The sequence below is a fragment of the Cavia porcellus genome, unplaced genomic scaffold (assembly GCF_034190915.1).
Source record: "Cavia porcellus strain 051 isolate PalLab524CR breed Dunkin Hartley unplaced genomic scaffold, mCavPor4.1 scaffold_6, whole genome shotgun sequence".
NCBI classification, from domain to species: domain Eukaryota; kingdom Metazoa; phylum Chordata; class Mammalia; order Rodentia; family Caviidae; genus Cavia; species Cavia porcellus.
Genome location: NW_026947489.1, coordinates 92888502 through 92915216, shown reverse-complemented (window position 1 = coordinate 92915216; position 26715 = coordinate 92888502). Strand labels below are relative to the sequence as shown.

Genomic DNA, 26715 nt, shown 5'->3' with positions numbered 1-26715 from the left:
ACTAAGGGAGGAGAATGGGGAGTTCCAAGCCAGCCTGGGCTACACAGCAAGTTCAAAGCCAGTCTGGAGTACACAGTGAGACTCTTGTCTCAAAACAAAATTAAACAAAAAATAAAACTGTACTGCTATTGTCTCAAAAAAAAAATAAATAAAAAGAGGAAGAGAAAAGATAGAAATGCCCCCCAAACCAAGCAGCAACCTAGGAAGCATCAAATGGATGGAAGTGATTCAGGCGGGATTAGCAATCACTCAAAGGCGCTGCTCTTTCTGGCTTCTTGCAAGGTGATGGCTATTTATTTATTCATTTATTTGCATCGGGAGCTGCCAGGAAAGCACACATCATCACCGCCTATCTCCAGTCGGACCCTGAGACGTCAGTCCTTGGTGCCACCTTGGCGGATCTCAGGGGCGACATGCAGGACGGGGACGTGGCCCCCGGCTCTGGAATCCGAGGCAGAAACGCTCGGTCTGGATCCCCGAACTGCTGGGCTGCTGGGGGTTCGAATGTCCTCTCCACGCCCGCTCACCGCAAAAACTCACAACGGTGGGGGGACGCTGTGTATGAAAATAAATGCCGAGGGAGGGGGGTTGGGACAGATGTTTAAAGCCACATTTACAAGGAAGAATAATGAGCTTTCTTTCCTTCTTTTCGCTCGGGTCTCACACACCTCAGAGATGTCCTTTGCTTTTTCCACACAGTTTACAATACACAGTCTCTTCCCGGCGCTCCCCCGGAAGAAAATAAACCCTCCTCGTTGGCCAGTTTCTACGTCAGTCTCTCCTCTTCGATTGCGATTGGTGTGTTTTGAAATTCTCGCTAGTCCCGCCTCTCTCACATCATTGGCTCATTCGGGGAGACCTATTTCACGTTCGTTGGTGGAGATAAAAGACCAGCTACGATTGGTTCTTCTATATGGAGCTAGTCGGTGATTGGTTAATATGATTTGGGCGGGCTTGCGGCCGACTCAAAGAAATCGCGGGGAACTCTCCTAACCGACACGCTGCTGTGGAGAAGCGGCTCCACCTGCTCACGTCTCGTGGCTCCCACCGGTTTAGTCGCCTTTGGGATCCTCGAGCGTCTTCACGACCGTCACCATGGAGGTGTCACCACTGCAGGTACAGTTCGCGGGAGGGGGCGGGTGGCGGCGAGGGCTGAGCGCATCCCGGCCTGGTTCGGCAGTTCCAGAGGGCTGAGGCTCAGGGGCCGCGGCCAGGTCACACTGATTTCCCGGGGGTCGCAGCGTGTCTCCGGAGTCGCGGGGTCCGTCCCGGTATTGGTCTGGGTCCCCGGAGAGGCGCTGGCAGCCCGGGGCTCGAGAATGTCCTTCCTGTGACCCGAACTGCGTGGTGGCCGGGGGCGGGGTGACAAGAGTCCCCAACTGCCTTCCCGGAGTCTCTGTTAGGCGCAGGACGTCGAGGGCACAAGAGTTGGGGTTACAGCGTCCCCAGCGGCTTCTCTGTAGTCCCATTAGGTGGTGGTGGGGACCTGGCGGGCACAGGGCTGGGGTGACCGTGTCCCCAGTTGCCACCCTGGGTGGGGGGGTCCCCGTTGGGCGCAGGGGCACCGCGGGCTCCTCGGGAACCCCCTGTGAGGCAGAGGGGAGGAGTTAGATGTGTCCTCAGCAAACACAGAAAACTGCTCGAGGCACTCAGGAGGCTGAGGCAGGAGGATCGTTGCGAGTTCGAGACCAACCTGGGCTACAAAGTGAGCTCAAGGCCAGCCTGAACTGTATAAAGAGACGCGGTCTCAAAAAGAACCGAAAGAAAAAAAAATCTATTCAAGGAGCCAGTTTCTGTGTCAGGCACCCACGGGGACACACAGTACCTCTTAAAAGGACACCCAGGAACCTGTTTCTGGGGACCTAAATTGTCACCTGTGCCGAGAGCCGTCGCTTTCCACTGGCAGATGGCAGTGTGTGGTGTAACATGCTGAAGCATATTGTTAATACTTCCGATAAACTTATTTAAAAATCTTTTCCTCCCCCACCACGGCTAGCCTGTCAATGAACATATGCAAATGAACAAAATTAAGAAAAATGAAGATGCCAAGAAAAGACTGTCTATCGAAAGAATCTATCAAAAGAAAACGCAGTTGGAACATATATTGCTCCGCCCAGACACTTACATTGGGTCTGTGGAATTACTGACCCAGGTAAAACCAGATAATTAAATGCAGTTCCATAATGATTGAAATCTGTTAATTTTTCAGATTAATTTTCTGTAACTCTTGTACTGAGAGTCACTGGAACTGGCCTATCATTCGAATGCATATATATTTTTACGTGGTACTTAATCTAGAAGACTTTACAGTAATTATGACAAATATTTCTTTACCTTCTTTGTAGCAAATGTGGGTTTATGATGAAGATATTGGCATTAACTACAGAGAAATCACTTTCGTTCCTGGTTTGTACAAAATCTTTGATGAGATTCTAGGTGAGTGAATTCTTTCACATAATAAAAAGTCTGTGAGTCAAGTCCTTCATAAGTATCATTCCTCCCAAAACCTCTGTAGTCAGTGACTACAAACAATCAGCTGGCAAAAGGCAGTCTACTAAACTTCCAGAAGTTGAGTTTTTCCCTAAAAGCATCCTATGAACAAAAATCACTTTTTAAAAATTGCTACTGAGAAGAGGTCGCGAATGTAGCTCCATGGTAAACTACTTCCATAGCATGTGTGAAATTCTGGGTTCAATCCCTAGCAGTGGAACACACACACACTACTACTGTAGGGCTTTGCACACTACTGCATACCTGTAATTGTAGCAGTCTGGGAGGTTGAGATAGGAGGATTATAAATTCAAGCCCAGTTGGTCAACCTAGGAATTTTCCTGTCTCAAAATAAAAAGAGCTAGAGATGTGACACCATGCAAAGGTCCCCAATAGCAAACAGAAGAAAAATACGGGAGCAGGAAATGGGGCTCAGTGGTAGAGTGCTTGCTCAGGCTCTGGGTCCAAACACAAGTGAAAAGAGCAAAGCTTGTTAATCCTTTGTTATTTGGAATTTTTTTTCTCTTAAAGAATGTTTTAAAAACTAATGTGTATTTTCTTTTCTTCCAGTTAATGCTGCGGACAACAAACAGAGAGATCCAAAAATGTCTTGTATTAGAGTCACAATTGACCCGTATGTCTCTTGCCTAGTTTTTTGTTAGAGATCATTGTTATTGTCAGTTGCGTTTACTCTGAGTACTAGTGAAATTTGACATTTTTACAGTGAAGGTTTGCAGAGGTACAGAAAGGCAAAATGCTAAAATGAACAGCGATGGACACTACCTAGATCAACAGTTAGCATTTTCCCATATACGCTGCATCTATATTTTTTCTGAATTATTTCCAAGTAATTCAGGTATTCTAATACTTAATTTTTGCGTATTTCAGCTAGCATTTCCAGATTTCTACAAGCATTCTGGAGATTGGAGCTTTTAACTTTTTCTCATAGTGCATTCAAACAACAAACCAGCAGGTGGTGGTAGAGAACAATTTGAGCTAAATGGCAGGTTTTTAAATGATGTTATTTTGTGGGTGGTCCGGGCACTTGTTTCTTTCCCCATTGGTCTGGCTAGTTGGCACATAAACTATATTAGAGGCTCTTTGGGGAGCATGTTAATGATGACATACTTGAATGCTCCTCCAGGCTTGATAGCATAATCTTTAATTAGTCTTTTTATAGGTGATACTAAGTTCTGTTTGGAGTAAAAACCATAGCATAGTGGATGTGGTGGCATACATCTGTACTCCCAGAACTCTTAAGAGGCTTCAGCAGGAAAATCAAAAGTTCCAGCCTAGCCTGGGCAATTTAGTGACTGCAGAAGACCCTGTCTCCCAAACCCTGGCTTTTCTTTTGGTGCTAGGGATCAATCTCATGACCTCGAGTTTGCCAAGCAGGCACTTACCCCACTGAGCTAAACCCCCGGCCCTAGGATCCTGTCTCAAAATAAAATGGGCCAAGGAGATAGTTTAGTGGTACCCGGAGTACCAAAAGTGTATCTTCTGAGAGTTAACTAAAATAACTATAAACAGTGTATCCAAGTGAGTTTTTAGCATTTTTATTAGCAGGGAAATTTATAATGGATATATTTATATCTGTTTTACAATGTGCTTTGTTAGGTGAGAAGCTAAGGGAACTAAAAACATACAAATGGTTCCCTTAAAAGTATTGTAACAATATTTTTCCACTAGGCACAATCATTTCCCTTTGTTTATCCCAACATTTTAAAATTTCATATTTTTTCAACATTATCTGTATCTACACAGGTGTTGGAAAAGGTTTCCCCCACCCCACCCCCAGCTCCTCTTTCAGGCATATTAGGAACTAAGCGTAGTGGGAAACATTACTCATGCTCAATTTCAGGTGGTATATCTGAAAAAAATCATAATGAAATTGAAACTGGAAAGTTTATATTGTTTAGAAATAATAGCATTTGAGTGTTGTTTAATATTAAACATTAGTTTACCAGGTGTTTTATAATAGAATTCCCAATCTTTTCTTCTTAGAGAAAACAACTTAATTAGTGTATGGAATAATGGAAAAGGAATTCCTGTTGTGGAGCACAAAGTCGAGAAGGTGTATGTCCCCGCTCTCATATTTGGTCAGCTCTTAACATCTAGTAACTATGACGATGATGAAAGGAAGGTAACAGGTATAGTACTGAAGGGAAATGAACATACTAAGAACTGAAAATACGCATCTTTTAAATGACTGTCTGGGCCAGGGATTTATCTCAGCAGTGTAAGTGCCCGCCTGGCAAGCATGAGGTCATGAGTTCAATCCCCAGTACAAAAAGAAAGACCCATATTAAGTGCCTATCTGCAGCCTAGCATGGTGGCACACACCTGTAGTCCTAGCACATGGGAGGCTGAGGCAGAAGGATCACTGCAAGTTGGAACCCAGCCTGGGCTACATAGTGAGTTCAAGGCCAGCCTGAATTGCATAGTGAGACCCTGTCCCAGTAAATAAATATCTGGCCTGAGGGTTGTAAATATGAGAATAACCTCTATAATTGAATTGGCTTTACCATGATTAAAAAATAAAGCTGTCAATGAAATTATAATAAAGCTGTTTTATATTTGTTTGTCCAGGTGGACGAAATGGCTATGGAGCCAAACTGTGTAACATATTCAGTACCAGATTCACTGTCGAAACAGCCAGTAAAGATTACAAGAAAATGTTCAAACAGGCAAGTAAATGAGTCTCCTGTGTCTTGATTATAAATTGTAGTAGAGCCATTATAATGACATTAATGGTGGGTTTAATTTAACACAAGTTATTAAATTGTGGAACGTTACTCTTGCTATATACTGGGTTACTTTTCAGGACTAATGCGTTTAGTTCTCATTCATGAAATGAGCTGTGTGTTTCATGTTTTCTATTCTCTCCTTCCACAGACATGGATGGATAACATGGGGAGAGCTGGTGAGATGGAGCTCAAGCCCTTTAGTGGGGAAGATTATACCTGCATCACCTTCCAGCCTGATTTGTCTAAGTTTAAAATGGAACGCCTGGACAAAGATATTGTTGCCCTGATGGTGAGGAGAGCATATGATATTGCCGGCTCCACTAAAGATGTCAAAGTCTTTCTCAATGGAAATAAGTTGCCGGTGAGTATTTCTCTGGCTAAAGACACAAGAAAATTTGTGATCATTGTCAAATGCAAAACTGATTTTTTCCCTCCCAGTATTTTCCTTTTCATTTCTCCAGATAAGTTTCTAAAAAAAGAATTGAGTACATTTTTTAGCCAGATCATTTTAAACTCAGAAGGAATTTCTTTCTCAAAGAAACACTCTTATCTCCCTTTTTTTTTTAAAGGGATGTTATGGTTTGGGTCTGGATGTCCCTCCAAAGTCACATGCAGTTGTGGGGTGGACTCCTAGAGTTTGTGACTGATTGATGGTCCAGAGCTGGGATTATGAGTGTGAGTGCTACACTCACCCTGGGGCAAGTAGCCTGCACCATAAGGGAGGGAAAGTGTTGATTCTCTTTCCTCCCCTTTAGGCTCTTGTTGCTTTTGCTGTCTGCCACAGTGAACTGCTGCCACACTGCCCTGCCTTGGAGCGAAGCTGATTATGGTCTGAAACTTCCACAAACTGAACTAAATAAACCTTTCCTTCTTTAATGCTGAGTATCAGGTATTTTGTCTCAGCACTGAGAAAAAACAAAGACAAGGGGAAAGGTTTATTTAGCTCAAAATTTATAGAGGTTTCAGTTCATGATTGCTCCAGCGCTGGTGGCTTGGCAGAGGAGAACAAGCGGAAGGCAGCAAAAGCAAGCAAGCAAGGGTCTTAAACCCTTCTTCAGCCACCATTTTCTTAGCCCATTGGTGAACATCATTTCATTAGTTTTGAAAAGCCCTCAAAGTCTATCACAGCTCTACTTTTTGTAGCTTTTAACCTATCATTACGTCTAATTCCTGACAGGTAACAGGATTCCGTAGCTACGTGGATATGTATTTAAAGGATAAGTTAGATGAAACTGGCAACCCACTGAAAGTGATACATGAACAAGTAAACCAGCGATGGGAGGTGTGCCTCACCATGAGTGAGAAGGGCTTCCAGCAGATCAGCTTCGTCAATAGCATTGCTACCTCCAAGGTAACTTTTCAAGTATTCTTAGTGTTTTTAATACACACAGTAAAAAAAAAAAAAAAAAAAAAAATACACACAGTAGACAAACACTGGGCTACCTGGCGTAAAGAAGTTAAATACATCTTTAAGTACTTGGTTATTATCGTAATTGTGGGAAATCCGAGGCTGACAGTTACTCTTTCTCCTTAGGGTGGCAGACATGTTGACTACGTAGCTGATCAGATTGTGACCAAACTCATGGATGTAGTGAAGAAGAAGAACAAGGGTGGCATTGCCGTGAAAGCACATCAGGTATGGCATGTTAGCCCTGCGCTTTGCCTGAGATCAAGGCAGAAGGAGGGAAGACTAAGCGAAGCGTGAAAGATACTTCAGTGACTATAGCAACAACTCCTATTGCAGGTGAAGAATCACATGTGGATTTTTGTGAATGCCTTAATTGAAAACCCAACCTTCGACTCTCAGACAAAAGAAAACATGACTTTACAAGTCAAGAGCTTTGGATCCACATGCCAATTAAGTGAAAAATTCATCAAAGCTGTGAGTACTTCAAGGGGAAGAAAAAGAGAAGTACCTGACTTTATTTTCCATTGCCCTTCTTAGCTCTACAGAAATAGATTTCCTCCCACACTATACTTCCAGTTTTCCCAATCTAAAAAGGAAGTTAAAAAAATAGCTTTTTACTGCCATTGAGGCCTTTTTAGCCCATCAATATGCCTGTATTTTTCCAAGTAGATACAAATTGAATTAGTTACCTCCATACTCATGACTCACATTCCCCAACAAACTGTTTCCTATCTTAGTTGAAAAAAAAAAAAAAACCACACCCAACTACTGGGTTGGGTAAACAGTAAAGGTGGGAGCTCTTTATCTAACATAAGAGTCATTTCTTGTATACCTCAGTAACCTCCCTCCATTTTTCTCTTTTCTGGATTGCTACAGGTTCTTTTTTTTTTTTTTTTCTTGGTGTTTTGTTTTTTTGGGTTTTTTGTTTTGTTGTACCAAGGATCAAACTCATGACCTCACACTTGCAGGTGCTATGCCGCTGAGCTATGTCCCCAGTCCCTGTAATAGGTTCTTAACCTTCGCGTTGCGGCAGCCCTGCCTTTGCAATGGTCTTGTGCAACCTTTTTGTGTTAAGGCATACATTTGTGTCTCTGACCTGAAATCTTTCAGTGGCTTTCACTTAGGATAAGTCTGAACTCCGTTTCCTCAGGAAACTTTTGTTTACCCATCTCCCAGCTAAGCCAGTTCCAGCATAACATTGCACTCCCCTTGTTACTATTTAATCATGACTCATCATACTTGTAATTTCTGCCTTTACTTCTCCTTTCCACTTGAAGCTGCCTGAGGATAAGGACCTTGTCTAGTTTGTTTTAACTGTTGTGCTCCTAACAAGTACTCAGCCCCTAGCACAGCATCAATACGAACATAGTAAGTGTTTATTGAATGAACCAAAAACAGTCAGCCCCCTGCCTGGTGATAAGACAGGAAGACCCAGAGATTAGTGTTCTGTTTTGCAATCTTTGAATTATTTTTATTTTCCTGGAGGTTTATTTCTATTCTAGATATGTGACAGAATCCTTCTCTCCTCATATGAATCTTGTTTTCAGGCAATTGGCTGTGGCATTGTGGAAAGCATACTGAATTGGGTGAAGTTTAAGGCCCAGGTCCAGTTAAACAAGAAGTGTTCAGCAGTCAAGCATAACAAAATCAAGGGAATCCCCAAGCTGGACGATGCCAATGATGCAGGCACGTATTTAACAGCGCTTCCAAACTAAATTTTGTGCATCAGTTGTCTTGTTAAAGCATACCATACATATTTCTCTCTTGATGTTTAATATTCGATACAATAACTTTGCTAACAATAATAAAATCTCTGTTGTTAAACATTTAAATCACTTCCAATTTGGGGCCATTATAAATGATGTGGAGATAACATTTGTGATATAAAGTAAGAGTATTTACATAGAGTGATGTATTGCATAAAAAGTATTTTCTATATAATTTGATGAGATGAGTATGTAGCAGTAGTGTTTAGTACTGTGCGGTGTTAATCTAAGAAACTGATGCAGTTTCTTCCCTGTGTGCAGAGGGTATAGTCTAAGACTCCCAGTAGGTACCTGAAACTGAGTGGCACCAGTACCAGCATGATTGTATGTGCTGTGTTCCTCCTAGACGTACACGCGTGTGATAAGAGCACAGTGAGAAGTTAACAGCAATAACTAACAGAACAACTTTTACCATACGTTCTAAGACAATTGATAAAAGACTGCCAGTAATAGCCTTTCAGATACTGCTCCTTGCTTCAGAAATAGCTATCATTCTTGCTAATTTCTTTTCTTTCTTGCTTTGTAGTTCTGGCTGGCCTTGAACTGACTGAATAGCCCAGGCTGGCCTTAGACTTATGGCCATCTTCCTGCCTCAGCTTCTCAAGGAATACAGGTGTACACCACCACACTGGCTCTTCCACTTTTTGAAGGAGTTCTAGAAGTCCTGTTTTATGAATGTCCTTAGTTGTGCTCTTGTGGCTGCTTTGATGCCCTGAGTCAGTTCACCATGGTTGGTGTTTATGGTCATTTTGATTTTGGGAAAGAGCCAGCAGTAGCACCATGCCAGATCTGGTGGATTTGGTGGCTGAGGCCACTCACATACATTTATGAGGCTGCCTTTCTGTTGGACAGCACTCAACAACAGCATCCACAGCCTTGGTCCTAAAGATAGGTTCGAGCCGGATGTGGTAGCACATATCTGTCATCCTAGCACTCGGGAGGCTGAGGCAGGAGGATTGTTGTGAGTTTGAGATCAGCCTGGGCTACGAAATAAGCTCAAGGCCATCCTGAACTGCATAGCGAGACCCTGTCTCAAAAAAAGGAAACACAGAAAAAAGACAGGATCAAAGACTTGCAGAGCTGCTTCAGAAGTGGCAGGAATGATGGGATAAGTGTGTTCAAAGTGTGTGGAGGGGGGAGTATTTTGAAAGAAATTAATGGCAATATATCTTTGCTGTAATAACTTCTAATTCATATATTCACTGTATATTTGGACCGCACTTGTACCATGCTCACCACTCTTATGATGTGAGGTACTCAGGCACTTATGCACTCCCTAACAGAGGCAGGTAAGGCATTGCAATACAGTGTTTGACTACTACAGAAAAGTTATTTGAGTCCGAGCCCTAGGCTGACACGATCAGTCTGATAACCCTGACAGCTGCTAACTTGCTAACAGAGAGCACATGTAGTGTGGACACAGCTAACAAAGTAATGATTTCTGGCCTGGTGGGGCCTTATGAAGTTTCATCACACTACGCAGAACATTGCACAATTTTAAATTTATGAACTGTTTATTTCTGGAATTTTCCATTTAATATTTTTTGGACCATGAAACTATGGAAAGTAGAGCCAGGAATAAGGAAGGCTACTGTAGTTTTTCTTTACTGTGAACTTTAAAGTGTGTATCGCATTGGCTCCATTTTATTCCTAAATTGTGTTTTATCTCAGGGCTATTAACAGCATTGTCTGAATTAGTACATTCAAGGTAATGAAGTAAATGTAATAAAACTAGTGTGTTTTTGTTTCAGGAAGCCGAAATTCCACAGAGTGCACGCTTATTCTGACTGAGGGGGACTCAGCCAAAACTTTGGCTGTTTCAGGCCTTGGCGTGGTTGGACGAGACAAATACGGGGTTTTCCCTCTTAGAGGAAAAATGCTCAATGTCCGGGAAGCGTCTCATAAGCAGGTGGGACTGAAGCCCAGCTAGAATCTTAAGTCTAGCTTGATGTAGGCTTCATGCTTGTATTTCACTTCCTCATTGGGTATTCTGAAATATATCTTAGACAGGTTGTTGTTATTTTAAGGAATCGTGCTGAACATGTGTGACTTAAACTGTTAGGGCATGTGCTGTGGTAACAGATTGTAAACAACCTTTCAGCCTTCCTGAAATTCACATGGACAGATGTGGTAATGTGCTCCTGTAATCCCAGCTGTTCAGGAGGGATCACAAGTTCAGGTCCAGCCTGAGAAACTTAACAAGCCTTTGCCTTGATTTGGTAGAAGGGCTGGGATTGTAGATTAGTAATAGGACCTGTAGGAGCTAGGGATTTAGCTCAGCAGTATAAGCACCTGCCTTACAAGCGTGCAGTCATGAGTTTGATCCCCAGTACCGACTGATTTAAAAAAAAAAAAAAAGTAAACCCAACAGGCTGGGAATGTGGCTCAGTGTATAGTGCCTGCCTGGAAAGTGCAAAGTCCTCAGTGAGATTCGTGGTATGGAAAAAAAAAGGTAATAGGACCTGTATTCAATTCCCAGAACCATGGAAAAAAAAAAAAAAAAAAGAAAGATGACAGACTAATAATTCAGAATCCTAGAATTCAGGAAACCCCAGCCAGTACATGCCAATATCCATTATTCTTCTGTATTTTTGCCACATTTATAGACAGAACATTACTCTTTTTGGTTTGTGTTCATTGTAGATCATGGAAAATGCTGAAATTAATAACATCATCAAGATTGTGGGTCTTCAATATAAGAAAAACTATGCAGATGAAGATTCACTGAAGACTCTTCGTTATGGAAAAATAATGATTATGACTGATCAGGTCAGACTTATTAGGAAATATTTTAGGCCACTGAAGTAGATTAAGCATTTATTGTTCTTACTGCTTTTGTTGTTTTATATTAGTTCTTCTGTTAAAAAAACTTGTGAACTCCAGTCATAGCTTTTTAAGATTTCTAACAATTGTTTTATGCTTTTATGCCTTTTCAAATATTTTTTAGGATCAAGATGGTTCCCATATCAAAGGCTTGCTGATTAATTTTATCCATCACAACTGGCCCTCTCTTCTGCAACATCGTTTTCTGGAGGAATTTATCACTCCCATTGTGAAGGTATATCAATTTATAAGACACAAAGATAAATTTTCTAAGCGCCTGCTCCACAAACCTGCCTATAAATATATTCCCACAATGTGTGGTGGCGGGCAGGAAACCCCAACATGCAAAGGTACAGCAATGTTCTTTATCACAGGTGTCTAAAAATAAGCAAGAACTGGCCTTCTACAGCCTTCCTGAATTTGAAGAATGGAAGAGTTCTACTCCAAATCATAAAAAATGGAAAGTCAAGTATTACAAAGGTTTGTAATAAAACCCGTGTGGAAGGTCTCAAATTTATGTATCCCTGTACAAGGCCCCATGGGTGACTTGGTATTCTTGGGTTTGCAGGTTTGGGCACCAGCACATCAAAAGAAGCCAAGGAATACTTTGCAGATATGAAAAAACATCGAATCCAATTCAAATATTCTGGGCCCGAAGATGATGCTGCCATTAGCTTGGTGAGTTTGATTTGTGTTCTGGAGATATTCTAATTTTTGAAATCACTGCTTTAGCTTACCAATTGAAACATTTGGATTTTTACATGTTTTTCATCAAACACAGAGTTTCTAGTAAATATATCACTTTAGAAAAAACCCAGATATTTTAGGAAAAAAGAATTTTGTTTTTTTTTTTTATAGAAGAAATATTCTGGAACCTGTTAGTACCAGACACATCTTTTTCATCTCCTGATTTCTAGGCCTTTAGCAAAAAGCAGATAGATGATCGAAAGGAGTGGTTAACTCATTTCATGGAAGACAGAAGACAACGGAAGTTACTTGGTCTTCCTGAGGTAAAAATTTCAAATGTTTCCCACAAAATGTGCTATTTCATTAACATAGGATTTATGTTACAGCAAATTAAACTAAGTAGTTATTTCAGTAAGAAATTTAATGTAATAAATAACTTTGGGGCTGGGGACATAGTCCAGGGGCAGAGCATTTAGCTGGCATGCACTAGTTCCCTAGGTTTAATCCCCAATATTACCCAAAAAAAAACCCCTACAGTCACACACTATATAATTGTGTTATCTTCATGCTCCATCACATATGCAATATTGTTCCTATAAAGTTATGGTGAAGGGGAAAAATCACCTAGCGACCAAGTATAAAGTTAGGGCAAGGATTACTCCTGTGTGATGATTCTGGTGTGAACAAAGCAACTGTTCTCCTAGTCTTTTTTTTTTTTTTTTTTTCTTTTTTTGGTACCAGGACTCAAATTCATGACCTTGCGCTTAAAACTATTGGAAAACATTACATTTCTATGCTAGCAGTAATCTCCCACATCTAATGTCTACCAAGACTCTTAATGACATTATTTCTCATTCTTTTTTCTTTTTCCTTTTTATCGGTACCAGGGATCGAACTCACGACTGCCTGCTTGCAAGGCAGGCGCTTATGCCACTGAGCTAAATCCCCAGCCCCCTATTTCTCATTCTTGATGTAATGTCATCGTGATTGTTTTCATGGTCCTAGAAGCAGTAACTTACAGCATTTAAAATACTGGACACAGTGACACACAGCTATAATCCCAGCATTTGGGCAGCTGAGGCAGTAGGATTACCATGAGTTTAAGACCAGCCTGGGCTACATAGTGAGTTCAACGCCAGCTTGAAATACAGAGCAAGATCCTGTCTCCAAAAAACGAACGGAAAAAACTGATTTTATTTATTTATTTATTTTTGGCTTTTTCCTTTTTATCAGTACCGGGGATTGAACTCAGGACTGCCTGCTTACAAGGCAGGTGCTTAGGCCGCTAAGCTAAATCCCCAGCCCCAAAAAACTAATTTTAAAAAGTATATATATATCACATGTAACATGGGAGGCTAGAGATACATACAGCTCAGCAGCACAGCACCTGCCTGGCAAGCACAAGGTCCTGAGTTCGATTCCTATTGTAAAACACAGGAGTAAGTGTATGTGTGTGCATTTAGGGCTTGTGTAAATTTGCATTATGATAGTCACATGACCAAATTGCTAGTACTGCACTTCTCAGAACTTACCCCTATTCTTAAGTGATGTATAAGTGTTTATATTTTTGTTTGCACTACTGCATAAGTGTATTGGACCTGAAAAAAATTATAAAGACAATACACCATTTTTCTAACTGCAGCAATTAAGTTTCCTTTGTCTTGAAAACATAAAATATATTGCCAGGTATTTAGCTCGACGGCATAAGCTCCTGCTTGGCAAGTGTGAGGTCGCGAGTTCGATCCCTGGTAAAAAAATAAAAATTTCTGCCTGATTATATTTGTGAGGAATGTAAGGATCATCGAAATGATAGTTGTATTTGCTGAAAAGAAAATTTTGCCAAGCGTGGTAGCACATGCCTATAATTTAAGCACTTGGGAGGCTGAAACAGAAAGATTGCCATGAGTGTGAGGCCAGCTTTGGCTAACCACATAGTGCACTCAAGCCCAGCCTGCATTATATAGGGGAACCTTATCTCAAAAAACAAAACAAAAAAACTTAAAAGAAGGTTTTCTGCTATTATCTGTTTCTTCCTTGTAAGAGAATCTTTTTTGGGTCTGTACTCTGCAGAACTGCTTTGAAGATAATGATTACAACATATTAACCACTGCTACCTTCTTATTTTTATGAAATTTCATTTTTCTCATAAAATAAAATTTTAAAAAAGCAATGATAATTGTAAGAAATTAGCTTTATTTTCATCCTCAGCATTGTTTTTGGTTTTCTGGGGCTTGTTTTTTTGTTTTTTAATTTTTGGTGGTTTTTTTTTTTTTTTTTTTTTTGTCTTTTTCATTTTGGGGGCTGGGGATTTAGCTCAGCGGCATAAGCACCTGCCTTGCAAGCAGGCGGTTTTGAGTTCGATCCCTGGTACCAATAAAAATGAAAAAGATAATTTTTGGTTTTTTGAGACAGGGTCTCACTATATAGTTCTGGCTGGTCTTGAACTCACTATGTAGCACAGGCTGGTTTTGAACTCAAAGCAGTCCTGCTGCCTCAGCCTCCTGAGTGTTAGGATTACAGGTGTGCACCACCACACCTGACTGCTCAGCATTTTTAAGACCAGTAGTTAATTTTAAACCAAATCATGTAATATCTTTGGTTCCCTCAGGATTATTTGTACGGGCAAACTACCACTTACCTGACATATAATGACTTCATCAACAAGGAACTTATCCTGTTCTCAAATTCTGATAACGAGAGATCTATCCCATCTATGGTGGATGGTGAGTTCCAGTTTGTTACTGTGTTTTATGACATGGAAACTGATGATCAGACATAGTTAAATTAAGATTACTGACTCTCTCCTTTCATTTTAAAGGTTTGAAACCAGGGCAGAGAAAGGTTTTGTTTACTTGTTTCAAGCGGAATGACAAGCGAGAGGTGAAGGTTGCCCAGTTAGCTGGGTCAGTGGCAGAAATGTCCTCTTACCATCATGGCGAGGTGAGATGGCTGCAGTGTTTTCAGAAGCGCTGGGTAGCCAAAGAGCTGCAGAGACACTGTCCAGGCACATCTGGTGCAAGCAGAAGCCATGGTAGTACAGGCGTAGTAAGCAAAAGCTTCCGTAGAGAGCAGTTTATTGTAAGTTATATCAAACTGCAACACTTCATCTTAGAAAGATTATTCCTACAAGGATACTCATATTTGGGTCTGTATTCATATTGAGTGGTGTTGATTTGGGGTAAGTTGTAATGCGTATGTGTATAGAACCAGTGACATAAATAAAGCTACACTAACCCTGCACAATGTGCATTTTTCTACTGCTAGTGGGGAAAAAGGCAGAATATTTAATGAAAAATGCCTAGGAGGATGCATCCCAAAATGTTCACTTTTGCCAATAAATATTTTTAAGAACTACAGTGCCAGTCAATGTGGTGGCTGACACCTTTAACCCCAACACTCTGGGAGGCTGAGTCAGGAGGATCCTAAATCAGCCCCGCCTGGTCACCTTAGTGACTTAGTGAGAATTTGCCTCAAAATGCAAAGTAAAAGAAATGGAGAGGTAGCTCAGAGTACAGGTCCTCAGTTCAGTCCCCAGTGCCACTGCAAAACATCACCTACAGTTTTCTGGAAATTTTAAATGCAATGGTTGTGCACTTTGCAGCTTTAAATCACTATAGAGTGAGGACTCGCTAAGTATTTTACCCAGCTAAGTTTGTTGCATTCTTATGGTACCACCCACCACTTTGGGATGTAGCCTTCTCAACCAGGTGAATAAAAGTACAAAACATGTTCCCCGCCTGCCAGGCCTAGCCATGGCTTAGCCAGAGGCTCAGCACACGCTGCAGCATGAATGGATGCATGGTGAAAGAAGCCAGCCAGTGCTGTCACTCAGGCAGGGAAACGTGTCACTTTCCAGAGCAAGAAATGCCTTCAGAGCTCAGTGGAATTTACCAGAGATTAGTCAAAGACAAAAGCCCTGAACTTGGGCCACTTTTACCATCCATTTATACGGGAAAAGAAAGCATAGACATCTAAAGCTCACAGAACTTTGCATGTCTGCACTGAGGCTTAGCCATTGTGACAGATACCTGTTATTTAGGTTAATGACTCTTTTTCCCCCTGCAGATGTCACTAATGATGACAATCATCAATTTGGCTCAGAATTTTGTGGGCAGCAATAATGTGAACCTCTTGCAACCCATTGGTCAGTTTGGCACCAGGCTGCATGGTGGCAAGGATTCTGCTAGTCCTCGATACATCTTCACAATGCTCAGGTGAGTCACCCTTCAGTTTCTAGTGAGATAGCTATTTCCAGTGTTGAAGCATGTGAGACCAAAATTCATTAGAAGATACTGGCATCTAGGGTGCAGAGGTCAGGGGTGCTGCCATAACACCCTCCCGGATACAGGTCAGCTCCCCAAAACAAAGAGTCATCACTTGGCGTGGGGGTACACACCTGTCATCCCACCAGTCTGAAGGCTGAGGCAGGAGGATCCCTACAAGTTCCAGGCCAGCCTGAACTACATAATGAGACCTTGTCTCAAAGAAAAAAAGCCAAACAAAAAAAAGAATTACCCAGCCCAGAATGCCAAGAGTGCAATGGTTAGAAAACCCTGAAGTAGAATTTAGATCTATGAAAACCCAGGGAGCAGAGATAGAGCTCAGCGGCATAAGCGCCCACCTGTTAAGTACAAGGTCCTGAGTTCAATTTCCAGTACCAAAAGAAGAAAAAGGAAAAAAAAGCCAAGGTTGGAGTTAGGGTTCAAATATAGTCCTATCCGAAAGGCTTTGATTTTTCTTAGCATGTTTTGTTTTCCTTAACAGGCAGGTTCTCATTGTGTAGCCCAGGCGGGTCTCAGAATTCCTGGGCTCCAGCATCATTCGGACAGTTAATCGCAGATGTCTTGTACTCTGAGTAACTGATTTAAAGATAACAATACGCAGTCTGCAGACCATTTTTACCCCCTAATTATCATGTTTTGAAATTTGGTTTTGTTTTTTTTTTTCCTCTTTAAAAATCAAGAAGGAAAAAAAGTTCCTGGGCCCAGGGCTACAGGCATGCTGTTCACTCCTCATTAACTGGCTTTCAAGGCTAAGAGCCCTACCCCTTACTAAAATAAACGTGTACTCCTGCACTGCATAAAATGCTGGCCTTTGGTTGTTTCCTTCAGCCCTTTGGCTCGGTTGTTGTTTCCACCGAAAGATGACCACACCCTGAACTTCTTGTACGATGACAACCAGCGTGTGGAGCCAGAGTGGTACATCCCCATCATTCCCATGGTGCTGGTGAACGGGGCCGAGGGGATCGGCACCGGCTGGTCCTGCAAGATCCCCAACTTCGATGTGCGGGAAATTGTAAATAACATCAGGCGTTTAATGGATGGAGAAGAACCTCTGCCGATGGTAACTGTTCTGTGTGTCAGGGACAACCTTTTCCTCCAGATCCACTAACCCTAACCCTAACCCGTGTGGCTGGAGAGGGTGCTGAACAGTCTCAGTTTCCCCCTTGTTCCTGAAACAAAATAACTTGATACCCACAAGTGCAAAGAGGAAAGGCTTGCTTTTAAATGTTTGTAAAGATGTTAACAGGAGACTCACTGCTTCTAGAGGTTTCTGCCCATCGTCCACTGCTTCATGACAGCAGCATGGCAGAGGGCTTGGCAGAGGAAAAACAGCTACTCACAGGCAGAAAGCAGCAAGCAGCCCATTGGTTGGTGCCACCCCAGCCACGTGGGGCTCCCCTCTTCAATAACTCCATCACCCCAAGTATCCTAAACCATTCAGTTATCACACACTCGTGATGCAGCCACCCCAAAAACCCCACCTATGAGTGGAAGTCATAACAAACACCTGTGATTTCTGTCTTTTGGGTCATACTTAGAAAACTTTTTTTCAGTTTGTTTTTCTTTTATTTGGCCCTATGTTCTTAAAAAAAAAAATGCCTGCCACTGAGCTATATCATTTACTTTTAAGATCAATTCAGTTTTTATTAAATTAGTTCTATTAAATATGCTAACAGCTCATATAGCAGAAAACACTTTTTTCCATTCTTTTTTTAAATGCCAATATAGCTTCCAAGTTATAAGAACTTCAAGGGTACTATTGAAGAACTGGCTTCAAATCAGTATGTGATTAATGGTGAAGTAGCCATTCTGAATTCTACAACCATTGAAATCTCAGAGCTTCCCATCAGAACATGGACCCAGGTAAGTAACTGTGGCTTTCTTAGTTGATTTTGTGTTCGGAAGACTTTTGCACTATGGCTATTAACTGTTGAGATTCCATACAGAAAGACTGTCTGTCTCTTTAGACATACAAAGAGCAAGTCCTAGAACCCATGTTGAATGGCACCGAGAAGACCCCACCTCTCATAACAGACTACAGGGAGTACCACACAGACACTACCGTCAAGTTCATTGTGAAGATGACTGAAGAAAAGCTGTCAGAGGTGGAGAGAGCCGGGCTCCATAAAGTCTTCAAACTCCAGACCAGCCTCACCTGCAACTCCATGGTACGCCTGCCTGTGTGGAGATGTGCGCTCCGATTCCAGTACGGATTGTATCAAGTTCAGGAGACATCTGTGGCTGTTTTCATGGACCTCACTAAACTCACTCGACTCTGATCTCCTCTCCAGGTGCTCTTTGACCACGTAGGCTGTTTAAAGAAATACGACACAGTGCTGGACATACTGAGAGACTTCTTTGAACTCAGGCTTAAATACTATGGATTAAGGAAAGAGTGGCTCCTAGGAATGCTTGGCGCTGAATCCTCTAAATTGAACAATCAAGCTCGCTTTATACTGGAGAAGATAGATGGCAAAATAATCATTGGTAATGTTTTCATAATTCTGTGTGCTAAAAATGTAATCTTTCATTAAACATTTTTGGTGAGAGGGAGAACAGAATCTATTCAGCTCACCTGGCTGCTCATACAAGAATGTCTTTAGTATCTGATGAGGTACTTAAACTTTGAAAGAGAAAGCTTTTCCAAGATTGTGTCAGAAACTGAACCCAGAGCCTTGTGCACACCAGGTGTGCCATGCCCCATCCCCCAGACCATGCATCAGGGTTTACTTGCCGATTACAGGAAAACAGAGCTGGAGGACCTTACCACAGGACAAGACTAACTGACACAGAGGAAAAGGCAGGACAATCCTAAGGCAGGAAAAGGGCAGGGGTGGGGTGGGATAAGCGGGTGAAGATATGCCTCTCCCAGGACCATCCACCCGGTGATCACCACCGTCTGGACCCCATCTCCTCACCACACCTTAGTCCATGGCGCCCTACTCATCCGGTCACCTGTACACACATGCAAGGCTTGGGGGACACTTCAGACCTCAGCCGTAATGCCTGGTGTCTAGAACTCCTGGTAGCGAGTGACCCACTGTCCCTCATGTGTAATAAAATTAACTACCCTGAACGCTGAGAGAGAGAGACAAATCACAGCCAAAGAGAAAAGGAATGTGTTGCAGAGGACTGTGCTTAAGACAGCCTCAATCTTTGGGTGGGTAGAACTGAAAATTGGCCCAATCAGACGTGAAATACAGCAAGCTGGAGCGGGGTGGCGGGCCTCGCGCCTGCACCCCAGCACTCACGAGGCCGGGGCAAGTGGGTCGCCGTGAGTTCAAGATGGCTCCTGGACTACCTACAAGACCCTGTCTCCAAAGAAAAGACAAAACAAGAAATGAATGGGACAGGAAACACAAGTGAGGGAGATACAGATATCTTCCTATAAAGGCTTTAATTCCCTTCATTCCTCTTAAGAGTTCTGATTAGATCACAGCCTCATTTATGACTTGACTTAGGCCTTGTAATTGACTTCTGTTACTGATTTAGGGGAAATATGCTTTTCTAAGCCAGGATGTTACAAATGTATGCCAGTGTGATTATAGTTTAATTTTTTGACTTAATGTGGTAAAACCTTACCCGTTTCCTGAAATCTTACACGAAGCCGTTATCTCTGTTTACATTTTTTAATAGAAAACAAGCCCAAGAAAGAGCTGATTAAGGTTCTGATTCAGAGGGGCTATGACTCCGACCCTGTGAAGGCCTGGAAAGAAGCCCAGCAGAAGGTAGGGTCCCAGGCACGCGCCTCGCAGGCGTGGCCTTTGCCTTTCACTTCCCCCGTGCATCCCGCATTCTCACCCACACTTTAGGTTCCAGAGGAAGAAGAAAATGAAGAAAGCGACAGCGAAAAGGAGGCCGCAAAGGGTGACCCTGCAGCTGACAGCGGGCCAACCTTCAACTACCTCCTGGACATGCCCCTCTGGTACCTGACCAAGGAAAAGAAGGACGAGCTGTGCCGACAGAGGGATGAAAAGGTAGGTACTGCGGCGGGGTGCTGCTGGGGAGGGCCTGTACCGCACCACGACGCTGCTCTGCACGCACTGACCCCGCATTCTGGTGATCTTTCAAAGGAGCAAGAGCTGGACACACTAAAGAAAAAGAGTCCATCCGACTTGTGGAGGGAAGACCTGGCTGCTTTCATTGAAGAGCTGGAGGTAGGCAGCCGTAACGCCCACGTCCCAGGTTCCCCGGGGATTATGTGTCCCAGCAATGGGCCCCCAGGCCGAAAACTTACCACTTATCACAGCATACAGAAAGCCTGAGGATACATTCCAAAATAATGTAAAAGGATGATTATTAAGTGCCAGAAAGTACCACTCTACCCAAGACTTCTGAGTTTGTTTTGTTTTTGGGTAGTGGGGACTGGCCTAGTGGTGCTCTGCCTCTGAGCTATGTCCTCAGCCTTCGGTCCCTGTTTTATTTTTATACTGTGTTTTGAAAGGAAGGTATAAATGACCTGGGCTGACTTCAAACATTCAGTCCTCCTGCCTCAGCTTGGCAAAATAAAGCAAAGACAGGAATCAGCTTTTTAAAAACAAGTAGCCAAGGACCCTTTAAAAGCTAGAAGATAAGTGAGCAGAGGTGAACCCACTCAGCCCTGAGTCTGCCTAGACAGACAGAGCCACTTTACCGTCAGGGCCGGCCAGTCACATAAGTTTCAGAAGATCCTTTGTTACCTAAAACTCCTGAAGACATATAAGGAAAAAATCTGACTCAACGATTTAAATTTAACGTGCAAATTAATATTGTCACCATTCAGTATAGACGTCCAGTCCCTTGGAATCAACTGGTTAGATACGTATATGCAACGTATTTTATCCTTAGATCAGGATTTCCCTTTTTATCTGCAGAAATAGTAACCAATCGAATTCCACCGAAAAACAATCTTCCGTCTCCACCTGACTGCTCAATGTGCCTTAAAAATGTACGCACCATGGATGATGCGCTTGGTTAGAGAAGAGCATCACAAATTTAGCTTAGGAGGAACCAGCTTAAGTCGGTTTAGCTATTGCTCTTTACTCTTGCAGACTTTCAGTAGCTTCTAAACTTGCTTTCATAATTCTAACCCTTTCGTAGGTTGTTGAAGCCAAAGAAAAACAAGATGAGCAAGTGGGACTTGTGGGAAAAGGAGGAAAAGGGAAAGGGAAAAAGGCACCCGCAGCTGAAACCCTGCCTTCTCTGCAAGGAATCAGAGTCGTCCCCCGAGTGACCACAGAGATGAAAGCAGAGGCAGAAAAGAAAATCAGGAAAAAACTTAAGGTGGATACTCCTGAAAACACTACACCTAAATTCTTGAAGCATAGTACACTTAAAATCAAATGACATTTTTAATCCTATGGTTTGAAATTTATCCTTTATCTAGCAGTAACTTTCTTAAGCATCTGATTTTTTTTTAATGTTTAACTGTCTTGAAAAAAAATCACATACATACCTCTATTCAGGGCTCACTAGCTAGCTAGCTATTTATTTAAATGAGACAGGATCTTGCTGTGCAGTGCAGGCTGGCCTGAACTCGTTGTGTAGTCCAGGCTGGCCCTGAACTCCCAGCAGTCTTCCTGCCTCAGCCTTCCAGCGGCTGGGATTACAGGAATATGCCACCATGCCAGGCCTGTTCAGAGGCCTATTCAACCAGAACCCAAGAAGAAAACAGTCCTTGACCATGTGTATCTATATTTTTGACCATATGTATGTTTGTCTATTTAACTGTTATTCCCAATAAGGTGGCAGAAGGTGACCTCTTTCTTTGTCTTGCTGTCTTTTAGACTGAAAATACTGAAGGGGCCCCTGCTGAAGACAGTGTGGAAATGGATAGCCTGAAACTAAAGTTAGAAAAGAAACAGAAGACAGAACCAGGTGCCTACAGCATTTTAAGCAAGTGTGACAGAAAGCAAAGAGGAAACTGTTTGTGGCGCTGTGCTGAGCTGAGCTGAGCTGCAGTGGGTGGTGTGGGGAAGGGCCACGAGTGAGAGCTGACTGACCTGACAGCTGGAGTGGCACGGGGGGAGGGGGGGGGCTCTCCAGTGCCTCGGGGCTTGCTTCCGGCGCCCCCGGCTCAGAGTGAAGGTCCTGCTACACTCGGCTCCCCTCCGGGAGTGGGCACCAGCACCAGCTCGGCTCTTCCTGCCCCTTTCCGTCTCCACGCTGCCCTGGGAAGGGCGCTTTCAGTGTGGGGCCAGAGCCTCAGCCAGGCCAGCCCCTCCGGGCCGCTCCATGTGTGCGGCGGTGCCCCGGGCCTTTTGTAAGTGCTGTGTTCTCTCAGGTGTTTCATCGCCGTCTCCCCTGTAGAGCAGGGATTGATTTCTCCCTCCTTTCTAGGTACCAAGGCAAAGAAACAAACCACATTGCCATTTAAGCCTGTCAAAAAAGGAAAGAAGAGAAACCCCTGGTCTGACTCTGACTCAGAAATGAGTAGCACTTCTGAAGGTCATTTTGACCTCCCGTCACGGGAGGTGAAGCAGCGGCGAGCTGCAGGTAGGGAAGCCGCAGAGCACACTAGGCATCGTGGAGGGACGCAGCAGCCTGTGGCTGGAGGGCGCTGGGTCCCGGGTAGTGTTTTTGTGGAGCCGGAGTCTCCATGCATAAGGCCAGCCCCGAGCTCACTGTAGCCCAAGCTGCTCTCAACTCACAGCGGTGCTCCTGCCTCAGCCTCTCAAAGTGCCGAGGTCACAGGTTGTGCCCCCACACCCAGCTAGAAATTATTTGTTTATTGGTTTTTGAGACAGGGTCTCTCTATGTAGCTCACGCTGGCCTTGATAGAAATTATTTCTAAGAGTAGCAAATTATACTGAATATGTGAAAAATGGAAACACCTCTTAGGAGATGAGATGTAAGCTTACATATCCATGAAGCGGTGTGTTGGTGCGTGCATAAGTGGTTTCACCGCCCTCTGAGCCCTTATACATGCGTGTGTTTAACAGCAAACACCAGATTCACCATGGATTTGGACTCAGATGAAGATTTCTCAGATTTTGATAAAAAAAATGATGATGACTTTGTTCCATCAGATGCTAGTCCTCTGAAGGCCAAGAGCCTCCCACAGTAAGTGTCTTTAAGGTGGATTTGTGTTTGTTGTTGTTGTTTTGTGGGGGGGGTTTTTTGTTGTTGTTGTTGTTGTTTTGACACAGGGTCTCGCTGTATAGTTGAGGCTGGCCTGGAGCTCACTTTGTAGCCCAGGCTGGTCTTGAACTCACAATGACTCTCCTGCCTCAGCCCCCAAGTGCTGGGGTGAAAAGAGTGCCCCACCACGCCCAGAGTCTTTTTTTTTTTTTTCCTTTGGTACTGGGAATTGGCTGCAGCACCCTGCGCTTGCCAGGTAGGCTGTGCTGCTGAGCTGTGTCCCTGTCCCATCAGGACAGGTTTTCCTGGGGTTCTTTTTACTAGGAGGTAATATGACTTTGACACTAAGAGTTGGTTGTCAGGATGTTGGTTTTTTTTCTAGACTTACTAAAAAAGAACCAAAGCCACAGAAAAGCATTGCGTCAGGTATGTACTTAACAAAAACAGTAAGGCATCTGCTTTTAAGGGGACAGCCAGGTGCCCATGGGCCTCCCCTGGGCCATGGTGCCTGGCCTGCATTCTCCTGAGCCATTGGGTGCCGCAGCCACCAGGTGTGGTCCTGCACGGGAGGGAACAGGTCCACTTCCAAATGCTAACACTAAGCAGGTGCCATGCCCAGTGCCATAGCCCGAAAGTGAAGAGGTCCCGGGCTAGGGCTGAGAGTGGGGGGGGGGTGTTGCACGGAGGGTGTTACCCGGATGTCTGGGGGGGCAGCAGCCAGTGGCTCCTCATGGCTCCCCCACTCCTGCCTTTGCAGTCGCTGGCCCTGAGCCTGAGGACTCAGAGGATGGGGGGCTCCCTGCCTCTGGCCCTTCCGACGATGCCCCTGCCAGGCTGCCTGCAAGCAGCGTGACCACCAAGAAGACAGCAACCAAAGGTAATCGTGGCCCGGGGGGGGGGGAGCCAGGGGCTCCTTGCCTCAGTTTCCTGCTATTGACTGCAGTTAGCCATTCCCCAGTGCAAGTGATCTGATCTGTACCGAGACACAGTTCCGCAGTGGCCACCTCAGAGGATCCTGGGTCCCCAGAGTGTCTCTGGTCCGTCAGTGTCCCCCCTAGTCAGCCGCACCCAGCACCCAGGCGGGGCTCGCAGGACCCTGATGTCCCCGGTTCGGCCAGCAGGTCAGTCTTCCAGCCCTACCACTGGGGCCAAGAAGAGGGCGGTGCCCAAGAGGGCCCCTACCGCTGGGGACAAGAAGAGGGCGGTGCCCAAGAGGGCCAAAAAGGACCCAGCCTTGGACCCTGAAGCCCCTGAAAAACCTGATCCCAAAACCAAGAGCCGCTGCAAAAGGAGGCCCTCTTCCTCCTCGGATGACTCCGACTCCAGCTTAGCAAAGATGGCTCCCAAAGGGGCCAGGAACAAGGTATGATCCACCCTTGTCCTCCACTACCTTCCTGCTGCTCCCTGGGGTGGAGCCGGGTGCTGTCCCAGGGCCGCACCCCTGGCCCTTCAGAAGGGAAGGCAGGTCTACCAGTGGCCCCGTATCCGGGCCCTCTGCATCTCCATGGACTCCCGCCCCCTTAGCTCCCCGCGTAAGTGCAGCCACACCGCCAGGTTAACCTGGAGCTGCTGGCAGGGCGCAGTGGCCTCCGCACCATGCGAAGCGCTTGGCTTCTCTCCTTAGAGACCCAAGGCAGAAGGTGACGACTTCCAGCTGGACCTCCAGTCGGCCGTGGCCCCGCGGGCGAAGTCTGCCCGTGCCAGGAAGCCCATAAAGTACCTGGAGGAGTCCGATGAGGACGAGCTGTTTTAAGGCGTGAGGGTGTTGCCATCCCTGTGTCCTCTAAGCTTGATACCAGCATGAGAGGCGGTTCTAGGGAGACCGCAGCCATCTGCGCGCTGAGATTTCGCTTAAACAATGAAATACTGCTCTAGCACTGTCAGCTCCCCAGAGGTTACAGAAAACCCCCGTGACTGTGTCTTATGACCTCACCACAGCCCGAGGAGGGGTCACCCACATGCTGCAGCTGCCCAGAGCCGGTCGCAGCAGGGCAGGTGGGCAGTACTCAGCTGCCTGCCCTGAGCAGCCCCTCTGCTGGCAAACCTCACTCGGGCCTTTCCACAGCGTTATGTCTGTCAGTGATGTTCTCAGTGTTTCTGTAAATATTTACGATGTCTTAGCTCACTTTTGAAATTTTATACCGAAGTAAAAAGTTCTACATATGGCATCGAGCACTCTCCCTCTCCTAAATCCCGCGCCAAGCCATTTCCTTACATTAGGTCCTCCTCAGGCTGCTCATTACCCTGAGCCCAGGCTAGCCGCAGACTCAGGGGACCCTTCTGGCTCGGCCCCCTGAGTTCTGAGCTGGCAGTCCTGTGCCACCATGCCCTGCTAAGAGCCATCAATATTTTCCCTGGGACTTTTTACGTGGCTACTAAAGTCTTCATCACCTCCACACTCCCTTTAATTTAAAATAGTTTTGTTTTTATTTGCAGTCCTGGGGTTTAAACCCAGGGCCTTCAAACTGACTGCATCCCCAGCCCTTTTCCAGCACCTATTTTGAGACAAACCATTAAACTGTCCAGTGGGACTCACACTTGAGATTTTTCTGTCTCAGCATCCCAGATCCTGGGGTTACAGCTGTGCACCAGTGAGTGTGGTCAAGAGCTTTAAATTTGTAGCTTTTAAAATGATTCCCAAGCCAGCGTGGTGGTGCGTGCCTGTAACCCCAGCACTTGGTAGACTGAAGCAGAGTCGCCATGAGTTAAAGACCAGCTTAGGCTACAGAATGAGACCCTGCCTCAAAAACAGTTCCTTACTCTAAAAACACGTGAGCCAGGGATATAGCTCGGGGGCATAAGCACCTGCCTGGCAGGCACATGATTCTGAGTTCATTTCCTGACACCAAAAAAATAACCTCAAATCGCCCTGCCTGGTGCTACCTGAAAGTTGTGCTCGGGCACTGGCTGGTCTACTAGGGGAAATGCTAAGTCAGCCCATCTCCCTTGTCACCTCTTACACCAAGGTTAAGGTCAAGAAGCTTTTTTAAAAATGAAAATGTTTTGGTGCTGAGGATCCAGCTCAGAGCCTCGCTGGTACCAGGAAGCACTTCACTACTGAGCTATACTCCTCGGTCTCTGTATAGCCCAGGCTGCCCACAAACTCATGGCAGTCTTCCTGCTTCAGCCTCCTGAGAGCTGGAGTTAGAGCAGGCCCCACCACACGTGGAAGTCTTAAAATTAAATGTTAAAACACTTCAGTCAGATGTGAGCATACGCCTATAATCCAGGCACTCTGGTAGATCCAAAGTTTCAGCCCAACCTGGGCAATGTCTCGTCTCAAAACTGAAAAATGTGAGTCATTCACTGAGCCAGGCGTGGTCCTCACCTGTAATCTCAGCACTCAGGATGAGTGCTGAGGTAGGAGGACCACTGCGAGTTCGAGACCAACCTGGGCTACAAAGTGAGCTCGAGGCCAGCTTGGGCTGCATAGGAGACCCTGCCTCAAAAAA

The 26715-nt window shown here is 44.5% G+C and overlaps 1 protein-coding gene across 2 annotated transcripts; it reads left to right on the top strand.

The window, feature by feature from the left end:
* Positions 1-948: 948 nt before the first annotated feature.
* Positions 949-25431, top strand: Top2a (DNA topoisomerase II alpha). 2 transcript variants are annotated; one of them, XM_013149630.3, is made up of 35 exons: positions 949-1116; positions 1997-2152; positions 2346-2436; positions 3061-3124; positions 4495-4640; positions 5080-5177; positions 5386-5598; positions 6415-6588; positions 6772-6873; positions 6982-7119; positions 8193-8331; positions 10163-10320; positions 11055-11180; positions 11359-11469; positions 11609-11714; positions 11803-11912; positions 12152-12244; positions 14530-14644; positions 14740-14861; positions 15987-16135; positions 17033-17264; positions 17933-18067; positions 18172-18372; positions 18496-18691; positions 19841-19932; positions 20017-20181; positions 20278-20361; positions 21284-21466; positions 21970-22060; positions 22523-22678; positions 23125-23245; positions 23646-23689; positions 24021-24140; positions 24385-24626; positions 24888-25431. In XM_013149630.3, the coding sequence occupies exons 1-35, from the start codon at positions 1096-1098 to the stop codon at positions 25014-25016; spliced, it is 4623 nt and encodes a 1540-aa protein (XP_013005084.1). In that variant the 5' UTR covers positions 949-1095; the 3' UTR covers positions 25017-25431. The 2 variants fall into 2 exon arrangements, with proteins under 2 accessions (XP_013005084.1, XP_013005083.1); XM_013149629.3 differs by having other exon boundaries at positions 24382-24626.
* The last annotated feature ends 1284 nt before the right edge of the window (positions 25432-26715 follow it).